The 14968-nt window shown below is 44.8% G+C and overlaps 1 protein-coding gene across 1 annotated transcript in view; it reads left to right on the plus strand.

Moving 5' to 3' along the window:
* The first annotated feature begins 12137 nt into the window (after positions 1 to 12137).
* NPR2 (natriuretic peptide receptor 2) overlaps positions 12138 to 14968 on the plus strand; it is a 393621-nt gene continuing 390790 nt past the window's right edge. Inside the window, exon 1 of the mRNA XM_029583214.1 lies at positions 12138 to 13182. Within this exon, the coding sequence (XP_029439074.1) occupies positions 12357 to 13182 (826 nt within the window). The 5' untranslated portion in view covers positions 12138 to 12356. The remainder of the gene's footprint in view (positions 13183 to 14968) is intronic.

Consider the following 14968-nt stretch of genomic DNA (forward strand, 5'->3'; position numbering starts at 1 on the left):
TTCAAGGGCTAAAGTTTTGCACACAGATTATTTTCGGTATTCACTCCCCTAGTCATGGCTTAAGCAGATTGGTGGGTAGTTAGGAGAACAATCCATCAACTCTACTGGACAACCGAGACCTTCAAATCTCATTAGATGGTTTTAAAGAGTCAGAAATAGATGAATAAGCAAGAGCAGTCTGTAAAGAATCAAGTTTCTGTGTAAACACAGCAATTACAGTGCAGGAACTCAAGGCCAGCAAAACAAGGTCTTGATTTCCCAGCTCCAGGTAGGTAGAGGTAGCACCCACCAAGCCTATGGGGCAGGCAATTTCTGCTCTCCAAAAACTTCTCCAAACCTTTTTTTTATATCCCAGCTTTAGCACTGACCTTGATGACATCCTCTGGCAAATAATTCCACAGCTTAATTGCATGTTCACCCAAAAAAATGCTTTACGGGCTTTCTTTCGTAATAATGGTCAACGATCAGGTTGTAGGTGAGACTCACCCGATACATCTGTGAGCAGCTATGTTGCCTTCTCATTGTTCGCCTCTCCAAAAGAACACCGAAAAAAATCTTCTCGCGATTATGGAACAGACTGCAACCGTGAAGGTGAATTTCGAAAGCCCGGCACATGCCAAACCCAGGAGAAACGTGCAAAGGGCGGCCGGCGCGTGCTGACCAGATTTTAAAAGGCACCCGCCTATGTGCATATCTCCTGCTACACGCACAAAGGTATTTTGTCAAAAAAAAGGGCCTGATCTGGGCATTCCTGGATTTCGCATTGAAACCAGTGTGCAAATACTTACACTCACAAGCAGGCGTCGGGGCTCCCTTCTGCGTAACTTTACTTCTGCGCACATAAGCGCGCCCACCCTTAACGGCGCACCACCGGGACGGAGAACTCACCGTCCTCCGACGGTGAATTGGCACCTGACTGAAACTGCAGTTTCACAAGGTCCGGCACTCTCTCCTTTACTATTTAATGTTTCTCTCCATCCAGTCTGTAGCCTTCTTGCCAGTCTTGGAGTGGGCTACAGACTCTCTGCTGATGGCACACAATATCTGTAATAGATGCACCATATGGCATTGGGAATCCAGGAATGGATGCACACCAATAAGCTGGCATTAAACATCAGCAAAAAAGCCAAGGCAAGATGGCCGCCGTGGTGTGAACCTGCTTAAAACATCGGAGAGAAACGCTGTCAAAATCTGGATTTCCTCTTCTCCTTTTTCATGAAAATATACTGCAATCAAAAAGAAAAGGGCGGCTGTGAGAATCTCAACTCACCTGTAGCCGACCCTTGACAGCCTACTATCCCCGGTTTGTTTGCGGGAGCTGCATCAATTAATCCGGAGAGCCAGGTCGCTGGAGGCACGACGCGGGAGCAAGCGCCGGCCCCCTTGACCCTAGATACTACCTTAAGCCCTGGATCACCACGGAAACCTGTTCCCCCTCAAAATATCGCGATTCCTTGCCCAGCCTCGTCTGAGACGGAGGTTTGGAGACCCGAGACGAGGAGAACTCAGGAGAGAGTAGAGGAGAACATCTTGTAGATCTGGAGGACCCACTAAGGACTTCAACGCCTCGGGAATTAGAAGCAGCCGTCATAACAACAGATCAAGATACGGGGTCGAGAGGGGAGCCCTTGGAGAGGAGGGAATAAATCAGCTTCGAGTGATTTCAGAAGCTTCCCCTACTTTGAAACCTGATGTAATATCTCTGGAGGGAATTTGGAATACGTTAAGTGGGATAGAAACATTGATGAAAACACTTGCCAAGTCAACTGTGGAAATTCAAAATCAGACTTTGATTAATAATTTAATATCTAAATATACAAGTAAAACTGAAGTATTGGAAAAAAGAATTTCCTCAGTGGAGGTTAAACAAGAAAAATTAATTCTTTCGGAGAATATAAGATTCAGAAGATTAGAAGCTGTTGAAAATGCCCTACGGGCTCACAATTTACGTATACTTAATTTTCCAGTAATTAAATCTATTGCACCTTTGGAACTTTTCAAACTTTATATGAAAAAAAATCTAAAAATTCCGGATACAACTTTACCGGTTATTGTTAAAGCATTTTATTTACAACAAGCTTCTCAATTAGAACAACAAAGTCCTGATTTGAATCTCACTGATATACTGGAAATGTCTTCTGAACAAGAGATAAATCAGAGGAAACCCCTGCTTGTCTCATTCGCATTTCTTTCAGAGCGAAATCACATCATGAGACTGTTTTTCAGAAATCGTCAAGTCCCGTTCTATGGGCTTCCTATCTGGATATTCCCAGATGTAATTGTCTACTCAGACATGCAGGAAAGAGTTCCTCTCGATGCGGCCAGAGGCTCTCAGAACAGGAGCCAGATTCACTCTGAAATACCCCTGCAAGGCTTGCATCAGGTATCAGAAGATGAATTATATATTTCTTGAACCTGATCAAATGAGAACATTCCTAGCTGAGAAAACCCCTATGGAAACTCCAATAGGACTGGTGTGAAAAAAATGATGCGGAAACCATGACGTACCAAGTATACTACTGGACTTATTATTGCTCCTTCTGCCTCCTAATTGCCAAATTGTTTTTTTTCTTATAATTTAAATGTCGAATCTATATGCTGAAATATGCATAATTCTGACTGTTACTGTTTCTTTTTGACATTGTTTTTTCTGTAAGGAGTTCTTCCTAGTAAATAAGTTTTGAAAAACTTGAAAATAAAGAATTAAAAAAAAAAAACATCAGCAAAACCAATCTACCAGCTCTAAGAGGAACATCTTCAGTTGAATTCCCAACATTTTTCAGCTTTCAAAATCATAAAATAATTATTTCATCATTCAGTACGAAGCTCAGGAGTGCAGCTCGCACCTAATCTATCATTAAAAGAGCAAATACAAAATGCGTCCACAAGCGCTTTCAGCAGACTCCGAGCGTTAGGAGCCCTACCTAGGAACGACTTTAGGCCTGCGACGTCTAAACTTGATTTCTGTAGCTCACTTTATACAGGGCCTTCCATCGCCGGTGCTCGGCCGTCCCATCGTAGAGCGGTGTGTGCTGTGCACTGGCTCCCGTCACACGGCGAGTGCCGTTTCAGATCGCAACTCGGCCACGAAACCCCTCAAAGGGGCCGAAGCAACACAACGCGCCCAGCCGAACACTCGGCTGGGCGGGAGAGCGGGCGCTCCGAGGCGAGCGGGCGCTCGCCTCGGAGCGCCCGCTCTCCCGCCCATTTTACTGAATCAGCCCGACACTGTATAACCCGCACTCTTGACGCGGATTAAATAGGTTGTAATCCACCCCCTAATGCAATAGGGGGATTGGCGCTTATTTAACCTGCATCGGATGCGGAGTGAATGCAATGGCGCCCATCACGTGCACGAGAACGAGGCCATTACTCACTCTCTCCACATGCAGAAAAGAAGTGTGTGTCCGAGATCCACGTTCAGCTCTCAGATGTTAACATCTGCCTGGAGCAGGCGTTAATAGCCGAGCGCAGGTACAAGAGGCGCGGAAAAGCAGAAGAAAGGAAACTGCGTTTCGGTACTTTTCTTATGTAAAAAGAATAAAAATGGCAGACAGCCGAGTTATGAAGACCGAGGCTTAGGGGTGCCTGGGGCGCGTTAAGAAAGCGGGCGCTGACTGTTCACTGCCCGCTTTCTACGCACTTTTATCGTATCGGCCCCAAAATATATAAAAAAAACAGCAGAGAGAGGTTTGTTCCTCCCTTAGGAGACCACTCAGTGCTTTTTATTTCTTACGGCTGTAACAGTTCTGTTTATGAAACGGATCCTAAGACTCATTTCTTATTTGATCTATTTTGGATTTCAGTTTTTAACTTTTATTTTATGATTTTTATGGAGTGCGTCAAGTAACATTATTGACTGTGTATGTTCTGTATAACCCGCCAAGTACCGGGCCTATACATTACATACATACATACATACATACATACATTTATTTATTTATTGTTTTTGTTATACCGAGTTTCATGATAGGCATCACATCAACCCGGTTTACAAATAACAAGGAGTGTAAAGCATAACGTAACGTAAAAAACAATATTTTCAATAAGAACCTTGAACTTTAAATACAGTGAATCAGAAAAAGGGAGAGGGAAAGTTACAAAAAACAAGGAAAATAAACTTGGGATGGAAGGGGAGAAATTGAACAGCACAATATTTACATTTCAGCCTATTGATACATTAGAATAGCAAGTGAAAAATGAAACGGTACATAGGTAATCAAATGAATAAATATGACAGTTGTGACTGGTAATAGTATTTATTTTATTTATTTATTTAGCAGTTTTCTATACCGACCTTCATAGTAGATAACCATATCGGATCGGTTTACATTTTAACAAAGGGTAAAACTGAGGTAACAATTCTGGTAAATAATAGATAACAAAGGAAAAGGAATAAGTCAAAGTTACAATCAACAAGGTATGGAAAACTTGGAGGCTTAAAGACAAGCTGGAAGGAAGATAGAGGCAGGTAGAATAAATATAATGTGATACGAATAATTTAATGGGTTAGAGCATATGCTTTAACCAGGAAATGCCAGTGTCCATTGTTCAGGAGGAAGTGTGTCAAGGTCCTTGTAAGAAGTGAGGCTCAAACTAGTGATTATCCGGTGGATCTGGGAAGGCTTGGTGAAAGAGCCACGTCTTTAGTCTTTTTCTGAAGGTTAAGAGGCAGGGTTCCAATCTGAGATTTGCTGGGATATTGTTCCAGATAGCTGGGCCTGCAATTGAAAAAGCTCTGTCTTTGGTCGTAGAGAGGCGAGTGGCTTTAGTAGGGGGAAATTTCAGAGTGCCTTTGTGGATATCTCTCGTTGGTCTGTTAGAGGAGTGGAGTTTGAAAGGGATATCCAGGTCGAGTTGGAGTTGCTGATGGATGGTTTTGTGTATTAGGGTAATAGATTTGTACAGGATTCTGAAATTTACTGGTAACCAATGTAGGTTTTCTGAGGACGGGGGAGATGTGTTCACCGCGGCTGGTGTTGGTCAGCAGTCTCGCTGCCGCATTTTGTAACATCTGCAGTGGTTTGGTGGTAGATTTAGGGAGGCCTAGAAAGAGGGCACTGCAGTAATCTATTTTGGCGAACAGAAGAGCCTGGAGGACTGTCCTGAAGTCTTGGAAAAATAAGAGTGGTCTCAGTCGTTTCAAAACCTGTAGTCTGAAGAAACTGTCTTTGGTAGTTGTGTTGACCATTTTTTTAAGGTTTAGACGATTGTCTATTATTACCCCAAGGTCTCTAACGTGCGTACAGGTGATGTGAGCATTGTGCGGTGAAGGTGGAGGAAGATTGTTTTCATTTGAAGAGATGAAGAGAAGTTCCGTCTTTGAGGCGTTGAGGACCAAGTTTAAGCTGTTGAGTAGATTAGTAATGGATAGAAGACAGTTATTCCAGTAGGTGAGAGCTTTTGAGATGGATTCTGATATTGGGATTAGAATCTGTACATCATCTGCGTACAGATAGTGAATTATGATAAATATATCATCTGCGTACAGATAGTGAAGTATGATAAATATTCAGCAGGAATTAGTGAGAGAGGGTTTGAGGTTGGTTGATTCATACATTACATACATACATTACATTACATACATTACATACATACATTACATACATTACACATTACATACACACATAAATAAAGGACCCCCAAAGCAGAGGGAATTCCCAGGCGGCCCCTTCAGAGCTGCAGCTGCCGCTCCGTGCAGGTTATTCCCATCCCTGCCCCCCAGGGAGCTCAGCGCAGCCCCCGTCCCCGCCCCCCAGGGAGCTCAGCGCAGCCCCCGTCCCCGCCCCCCAGGGAGCTCAGCCCAGCCCCCGTCCCCGCCCCCCAGGGAGCTCAGCGCAGCCCCCGTCCCTGCCTCCTTACCTTTCTCTTGCCACCAGGGATCCCCTGCTTTCCTGACGTCTGTCACCATCATCACCTCCTCCAGGAGGGAATTCCAGGCGTCCAGCCCCCTCTCCATGGAAAAAATACCTCCTGGCGTTGCTCCTCACTGTGACCCTAGCTCCGCAGCTTCCTTTCCATTTCCTGCCTTAGTTTCAGGCGCTCCAAGGTCTGCATCCTATCCCCCCCCGCCGCCTCGCCTCTCCTGTAGGGAACCCACCTTCATCCCCTAGGGCTCCCTGTACAAACCCTGCTGTTCCCCCCTTTTTATTGTAATCGCTCCATGTACTACCAGGACGTGCAACGCTGCCAAGCTGACACCAGAGGGCGCTGCCTCCCTGCTTATCAGCCCAGCTGCTTCCCCTTTCCGCTTTCTCCTTCTTTCTCTTTGCCAGGTTAGAAAAGGTTTTATTGCAAGGTCCCAGGAGAGAGAACGGAACGCGACACATTTTCTATAAAGCCTTCGTGCCTCTCAATAAAGCTTTAAAGCGCCAGCATCCCTCCTCTTTCGTAAATCAACCAAGCTCAGGGCGCAGGAGATTCTCCGCGCCGATTTCGGGGGTGGGACCCGCCGTCTGCCGGCCCCGCCCACGCGGAAAGAAACGCTCGAGACGGGAAGGCGCAGGAGGGTGCGTGCGCGCGCAGCTTTGCGTGTTTTTAGAATGGCGCGAGGCTCTTTTCGGGGGAAAAACGTGGGTACGGCTCTCTGCAAGCGAAGCCATGCAAACGCCGGGGACGTGCAGCTCCTTCCTGACCCTTCCCGTGAGAGGCGACCCTGAGCTGCCTGCAGGCTCTGCCTCCCGCGTACACTTAACGCGTCTTATAAATCGCCCCAAATCCCCTCCCCCACCAGGAGTCCCAGTGCTTTAGCTAAAGCTGCTGATTCACTCGGTTTGGGTTTGGCTTTGGGGTTTATTTCTTCACCTTTCCAACTCCCGGCTGAAGGCGAGTTACAATTCAGGTAGCCAAAGTAGATCCCTGCCCCGAAGAGCTTACTGTCCAAGGTGGTGCATTCTCTCCACCTACCTTGCCAACTAATTGCAAAAATCATTCATTCTCTGCCTTGGCTAAGGCTGCATTTAAGGAAACAAATCCCAGGGAGTACAGTTTTACTCTCCATTTGCATCGCGGAAGTAAGAGACATCCTTCCCGAATGTCTGTATGAGCGGGCTGCCCCACAACCAAAGTATAAGGTGCTGTGTCCCTTCCGGGACTTCCGACTGTAGAGGGAGGAAGCAGCAGCAGCGGGGAAGCGCAGAGGGAAGGGAAGATGATGATGGGGAAGGGAAGATGATGATGGGGGGGGGAGGATTGGAAGGGAAGGATATTATCACAGTGATTCCAGTGAGTGGCACTGTATTACTGAGTGATATATTATCATATTCTATATATAATCATAGGTCATTATCACAGTGATTCCAGTGAGTTGCACTGTATTACTGAGTGATATATTGTCATATTCTGTATATAATCATAGGACATTATCACAGTGATTCCAGTGAGTGGCACTGTATTACTGAGTGATATATTGTCATATTCTGTATATAATCATAGGTCATTATCACAGTGATTCCAGTGAGTGGCACTGTATTACTGAGTGATATATTATCATATTCTATATATAATCATAGGTCATTATCACAGTGATTCCAGTGAGTGGCACTGTATTACTGAGTGATATATTGTCATATTCTGTATATAATCATGGGACATTATCACAGTGATTCCAGTGAGTGGCACGGTATTACTGAGTGATATATTATCATATTCTATATATAATCATAGGACATTATCACAGTAATTCCAGTGAGTGGCACGGTATTACTGAGTGATATATTATCATATTCTATATATAATCATAGGACATTATCACAGTAATTCCAGTGAGTAGCACTGTATTACTGAGTGATATATTGTCATATTCTATATATAATCATAGGTCATTATCACAGTGATTCCAGTGAGTGGCACTGTATTACTGAGTGATATATTGTCATATTCTGTATATAATCATGGGACATTATCACAGTGATTCCAGTGAGTGGCACGGTATTACTGAGTGATATATTGTCATATTCTGTATATAATCATAGGACATTATCACAGTAATTCCAGTGAGTGGCTCTGTATTACTGAGTGATATATTATCATATTCTATATATAATCATAGGTCATTATCACAGTGATTCCAGTGAGTGGCACTGTATTACTGAGTGATATATTGTCATATTCTGTATATAATCATGGGACATTATCACAGTGATTCCAGTGAGTGGCACTGTATTACTGAGTGATATATTATCATATTCTATATATAATCATAGGACATTATCACAGTAATTCCAGTGAGTGGCACGGTATTACTGAGTGATATATTATCATATTCTATATATAATCATAGGACATTATCACAGTAATTCCAGTGAGTGGCACGGTATTACTGAGTGATATATTATCATATTCTATATATAATCATAGGACATTATCACAGTAATTCCAGTGAGTGGCACTGTATTACTGAGTGATATATTGTCATATTCTGTATATAATCATGGGACATTATCACAGTGATTCCAGTGAGTGGCACTGTATTACTGAGTGATATATTATCATATTCTGTATATAATCATGGGACATTATCACAGTGATTCCAGTGAGTGGCACTGTATTACTGAGTGATATATTATCATATTCTATATATAATCATAGGACATTATCACAGTAATTCCAGTGAGTGGCACGGTATTACTGAGTGATATATTATCATATTCTATATATAATCATAGGACATTATCACAGTAATTCCAGTGAGTGGCACGGTATTACTGAGTGATATATTATCATATTCTATATATAATCATAGGACATTATCACAGTGATTCCAGTGAGTAGCACTGTATTACTGAGTGATATATTATCATATTCTGTATATAATCATAGGACATTATCACAGTGATTCCAGTGAGTGGCACTGTATTACTGAGTGATATATTATCATATTCTATATATAATCATAGGACATTATCACAGTAATTCCAGTGAGTGGCACTGTATTACCGAGTGATATATTATCATATTCTATATATAATCATAGGACATTATCACAGTAAATCCAGTGAGTGGCACTGTATTACTGAGTGATATATTATCATATTCTGTATATAATCATAGGACATTGTCACAGTAATTCCAGTGAGTGGCACTGTATTACTGAGTGATATATTATCATATTCTATATATAATCATAGGTCATTATCACAGTGATTCCAGTGAGTAGAACTATATTACTATGTGACATATTATCATATTCTATATATAATCATAGGTCATTATCACAGTAATTCCAGTGAGTGGCACTGTATTACTGAGTGATATATTATCATATTCTATATATAATCATAGGACATTATCACAGTAATTCCAGTGAGTGGCACTGTATTACTGAGTGATATATTGTCATATTCTGTTTATATCGCAGGATATCACCACAGTAACTTCAGTGAGTGGCACTGTATTACTGAGTGATTATATTATCATATTCTATATATAATCATAGTTCATTATCACAGTAATTCCAGTGAGTGGCACGGTATTACTGAGTGATATATTATCATATTCTGTTTATATCGCAGGATATCACCACAGTAACTTCAGTGAGTGGCACTGCATTACTGAGTGATATATTTTCATATTCTGTATATAATCATAGGATATTATCACAGTACAGTGAGTGGTTCTGCATTACTGAATGATATATTATCATAATCTATATATATATCACAGGATATCAGCACAGTAACTCCAGTGAGTGGCACTGTATTACTGGGTGATATATTGTCATATTCTGTTTATATTGCAGGATATCACCACAGTAACTCTGGTGAGTGGCACTGTATTACTGAATGATATATTGTCATATTCTGTATAAAATCATAGGACATTATCACAGGATATCACCACAGTAACTCCGGTGAGTAGCACTGTATTACTCAATGATATATTGTCATATTCTGTTTTTATTGCAGGATATCACCACAGAAACTGCAGTGAGTGGCACTGTATTACTGAGTGATATATTGTCATATTCTGTTTATATCACAGGATATCACCACAGTAACTCCAGTGAGTGGCACTGTATTACTGAGTGATATATTATCATATTCTGTATATAATCATAGGACTTTATCACAGTAACTCCAGTGAGTGGCTCTGCATTACTGAGTGATATATTATCATAATCTATATATATATATCACAGGATATCACCACAGTAACTCCATTGAGTAGCACTGTATTACTGAATGATAAATTGTCATATTCTGTTTTATATTGCAGGATATCACCACAGAAACTCCAGTGAGTGGCACTGTATTACTGAGTGATATATTGTCATATTCTGTTTATATTGCAGGATATCACCACAGTAACTCCAGTGAGTGGCACTGTATTACTGAGTGATATATTGTCATATTCTGTTTATAATCCAGGATATCACCACAGTAACTTCATTGAGTAGCACTGTATTAATGAGTGATATATTATCGTATTCTATATATATCACAGGATATCACCACAGTAACTGCAGTGAGTGGCACTGTATTACTGAGTGATATATTGTCATATTCTGTTTATAATCCAGGATATCACCACAGTAACTTCATTGAGTAGCACTGTATTAATGAGTGATATATTATCGTATTCTATATATATCACAGGATATCACCACAGTAACTGCAGTGAGTGGCACTGTATTACTGAGTGATATATTGTCATATTCTGTTTATAATCCAGGATATCACCACAGTAACTTCATTGAGTAGCACTGTATTAATGAGTGATATATTATCATATTCTATATATATCACAGGATATCACCACAGTAACTCCATTGAGTAGCACTGTATTACTGAATGATAAATTGTCATATTCTGTTTATATTGCAGGATATCACCACAGAAACTCCAGTGAGTGGCACTGTATTACTGAGTGATATATTGTCATATTCTGTTTATATTGCAGGATATCACCACAGTGACTCCAGTGAGTGGCACTGTATTACTGAGTGATATATTGTCATATTCTGTATATAAACATATGACATTATCACAGTAACTCCAGTGAGTGGCTCTGCATTACTGAGTGATATATTATCATAATCTATATATATATATCACAGGATATCACCACAGTAACTCCAGTGAGTGGCACTGTATTACTGAGTGATATATTGTCGTATTCTGTTTATAATCCAGGATATCACCACAGTAACTCTGGTGAGTGGCACTGTATTACTGAATGATATATTGTCATATTCTGTATATAATCATAGGACATTATCACAGGATATCACCACAGTAACTCCGGTGAGTGGCACTGTATTACTGGGTGATATATTGTCATATTCTGTTTATATTGCAGGATATCACCACAGTAACTCCAGTGAGTAGCACTGTATTACTGAATGATATGTTGTCATAATCTGTTTATATCACAGGATATCACCACAGTAACTCCAGTGAGTGGCACTGTATTACTGAGTGATATATTGTCATATTCTGTTTATATCACAGGATATCACCACAGTAACTCCAGTGAGTGGCACTGTATTACTGAGTGATATATTGTCATATTCTGTTTATATTGCAGGATATCACCACAGTAACTCCAGTGAGTGACACTGTATTACTGAGTGATATATTGTCGTATTCTGTTTATAATCCAGGATATCCCCACAGTAACTCCAGTGAGTGACACTGTATTACTGAGTGATATATTGTCATATTCTGTTTATGTCACAGGATATCACGGCCACATCTGTTCGTTTAGCACAAAGTCACTAATGTTTCACCTTTGCCATCTGTTTCAATCTCTTTTATTGTCTTTATATCACATCGTTGTAATTGACCTCCTCTTTATGGAGCCACAGGGCTTTACCTGTAAGAGCCGTAATCCCTGGAATGATAACGTAATCCCGCTGATTGGATTTGTCCCCTCTGCGATGTGCACGCTGATTCTGACTACCAACGCTGTAATGACTCTGCTTGCAGCAGGGCAGATGTTCGCCGTGATCGCTAAGTGCAGCCTGAGAGCCTTGGGGAAACCTTTACATTAAGTCAGGGGAGCCGGGAGCCGCTGGCAGCCAGCAGAGGGTGCTGAGCGCCCTGTGAAGAAGTGACGTGTACAGAGGAGAGAGGGAGGAGTGGGAGGTTGAACTAAAAGCTGCCTGGTTCCTGGAGCTTTGCTCTCCTTTGGGACAACTCATTCACAGAGAGTGAGGCAGCGAGTGAGCCTGGAGCTGCTCGGGGTTCTCGCTGCTGTGAGTCAGGCATGGGCTGCTCTGGCTGAGAGAAGGCACTCGGGGGCCGGGGAGCTTTAACCTTCTCCTCACTTTTTTTTTCTTTCCCCATTTCTTGCCTGCGGGACAGTTTGGATTCCCTTCCCTGCAGGCTGCCCCTCCTTGGGATTTCGGGAGCGAGATGGAGCGGGGTTTCCCCTGCTGGTGCTTTGCTTCCCCGGCAGTTCTGCTCCCCGGTCCGGAGCTCGGATTTACTTTGCGGCTTGGGTTACCTTGGGATTTTCGGAGCCGGACACTGGGCAGGTCTCTGAGGTGCGTTTGCCTGCTGATGTGCCTGCTCTCTTCGGTCAGCGCCAAGCAGCCACGGGTGCGAGCCCAGGACAACAGGACCATCACCGTGGCAGTGGTGCTGCCGGAGAGCAACCTGCGGTACGCCTGGGCCTGGCCCCGGGTGGCGCCTGCCGTGCAGATGGCCATTGAGGCCATCAAGAAGGAGCAACACCTCCTGCAGGGCTTCTCCGTCCACCTGAAGTTCCTGACCTCGGAGCTGAACGGCGCCTGCTCGGAGTACGTGGCCCCACTCAACGCCGTGGACCTGAAGCTCTACAACGACCCGGACGTCCTCTTCGGACCCGGCTGCGTGTACCCTGCCGCCTCAGTTGCCAGGTTTGCCACCCACTGGGAGCTGCCCCTCATCACCGCCGGGGCACTGGCGTTTGGCTTCAAGCAAGACTTTGAGCACTACAACACCACGGTGCGGACGGGCCCCACGGCCCTGAAACTGGGGGAGTTCGTGGTCCACCTGCACGAGCACTTCAACTGGAGCTCCCGGGCAGCGCTGGTCTACCACGACGTCAAGAAGGACGACCGGCCGCACTACTTCACCATCGAAGGGGTCTACCTAGCCCTGGAGAAGGAGCTGAACAACCTCACCGTGCAGCACCAGAGATACCCGGAGGACGACGACGACGAAGCAGTCATTGAGTTTATCAAGAAGAACGGTCGCAGTAAGTGCGTTTTAGAGTCTCTCTCCACCGGGCCCCAGAACGTGTTCGGTACCTGTTCCTTTCCATCTCCCAGGCTATGCGTTTATCATAATTTTACCCTAGGCCTTTTCCTCCGTCAACCACATGGGCACAAGGTCTCGCCGTCTTGCTCGACTGATGCTTGCCCCTACTCTGTTACCTCTTCTGTTTCCATGACGTAATCCTAAGAATTACACTGCCAAAGACTAGAATGAAAAAAAAGCCACAGCTTCAAAGGAAAGGTGGTTCCCCCAGTGAAAATTAACCTGATCCATTGCTGCTGTAGGAAGAAAAAGAACCTCAACCTCCATCATCAGGCAGGCAGTATCGATAAATTAAATCAAAGGAGAGATCTCATTGTGGGGGTAACTCACAGGGAGTGCTGGATGGCAGCGTATGGAGATGGGAGATTTCATTGAGGGTGAGGCTAGTCACAGGGAGTGCTGGTTGGCAGGGCATGGGTTTGGGAGGTCTGTGTGGGGGTGTCACAGGGAGTGCAGAGTGGCAGGGCATGAGATTGTGAGGTCTCAGTGTGCAGGTGTCACAGGGAGTGTGGGGGGGGGGGATGGCAGGGCATGAGATTGTGAGGTCTCAGTGTGCAGGTGTCACAGGGAGTGTGGGGGGGGATGGCAGGGCATGAGATTGGGAGGTCTTGGTGTGGAGGTGTCACAGGGAGTGCCAGGTGGCAGGGCATGAGATTGGGAGGTCTGTGTGGGGGCGTCACAGGGAGTGCCAGGTGGCAGGGCATTGTATATGCAAGTATCACAGGGAGTGCCGGGTGGCAGGGCATTGTATTTGCAGGTCTCGGTGTGCAGGTGTCTCAGGGAGTGCTGGGTGGCAGGGCATTGTATGTGCAGGTGTCACAGGGAGTGCCGGCGGCAGGGCATTGCATTTGCAGGTCTCAGTGTGCAGGTGTCTCAGGGAGTGCCGGGTGGCAGGGCATTGTATGTGCAGGTGTCACAGGGAGTGCCGGGTGGCAGGGCATATTATGTGCAGGTGTCACAGGGAGTGCCGGGTGGCAGGGCATTGCATGTGCAGGTGTCTCAGGGAGTGCCGGGTGGCAGGGCATTGTATGTGCAGGTGTCACAGGGAGTGCCGGGTGGCAGGGCATATTATGTGCAGGTGTCACAGGGAGTGCCGGTGGCTGGACATTGCATTTGCAGGTCTCGGTGTGCAGGTGTCACAGGGAGTGCCGGTGGCAGGGCATTGCATTTGCAGGTCTCAGTGTGCAGGTGTCACAGGGAGTGCCGGTGGCTGGACATTGCATTTGCAGGTCTCGGTGTGCAGGTGTCTCAGGGAGTGCTGGGTGGCAGGGCATTGTATGTGCAGGTGTCACAGGGAGTGCCGGGTGGCAGGGCATATTATGTGCAGGTGTCACAGGGAGTGCCGGTGGCTGGACATTGCATTTGCAGGTCTCGGTGTGCAGGTGTCACAGGGAGTGCCGGTGGCAGGGCATTGCATTTGCAGGTCTCAGTGTGCAGGTGTCACAGGGAGTGCCGGTGGCTGGACATTGCATTTGCAGGTCTCGGTGTGCAGGTGTCTCAGGGAGTGCTGGGTGGCAGGGCATTGTATGTGCAGGTGTCACAGGGAGTGCCGGCGGCAGGGCATTGTATGTGCAGGTGTCACAGGGAGTGCCGGGTGGCAGGGCATATTATGTGCAGGTGTCACAGGGAGTGCCGGTGGCTGGACATTGCATTTGCATGTCTCGGTGTGCAGGTGTCTCAGGGAGTGCTGGGTGGCAGGGCATTGTATGTGCAGGTGTCACAGG

The sequence above is a fragment of the Rhinatrema bivittatum genome, chromosome 1 (genome assembly GCF_901001135.1).
Source record: "Rhinatrema bivittatum chromosome 1, aRhiBiv1.1, whole genome shotgun sequence".
Taxonomy (NCBI): Eukaryota; Metazoa; Chordata; class Amphibia; order Gymnophiona; family Rhinatrematidae; genus Rhinatrema; species Rhinatrema bivittatum.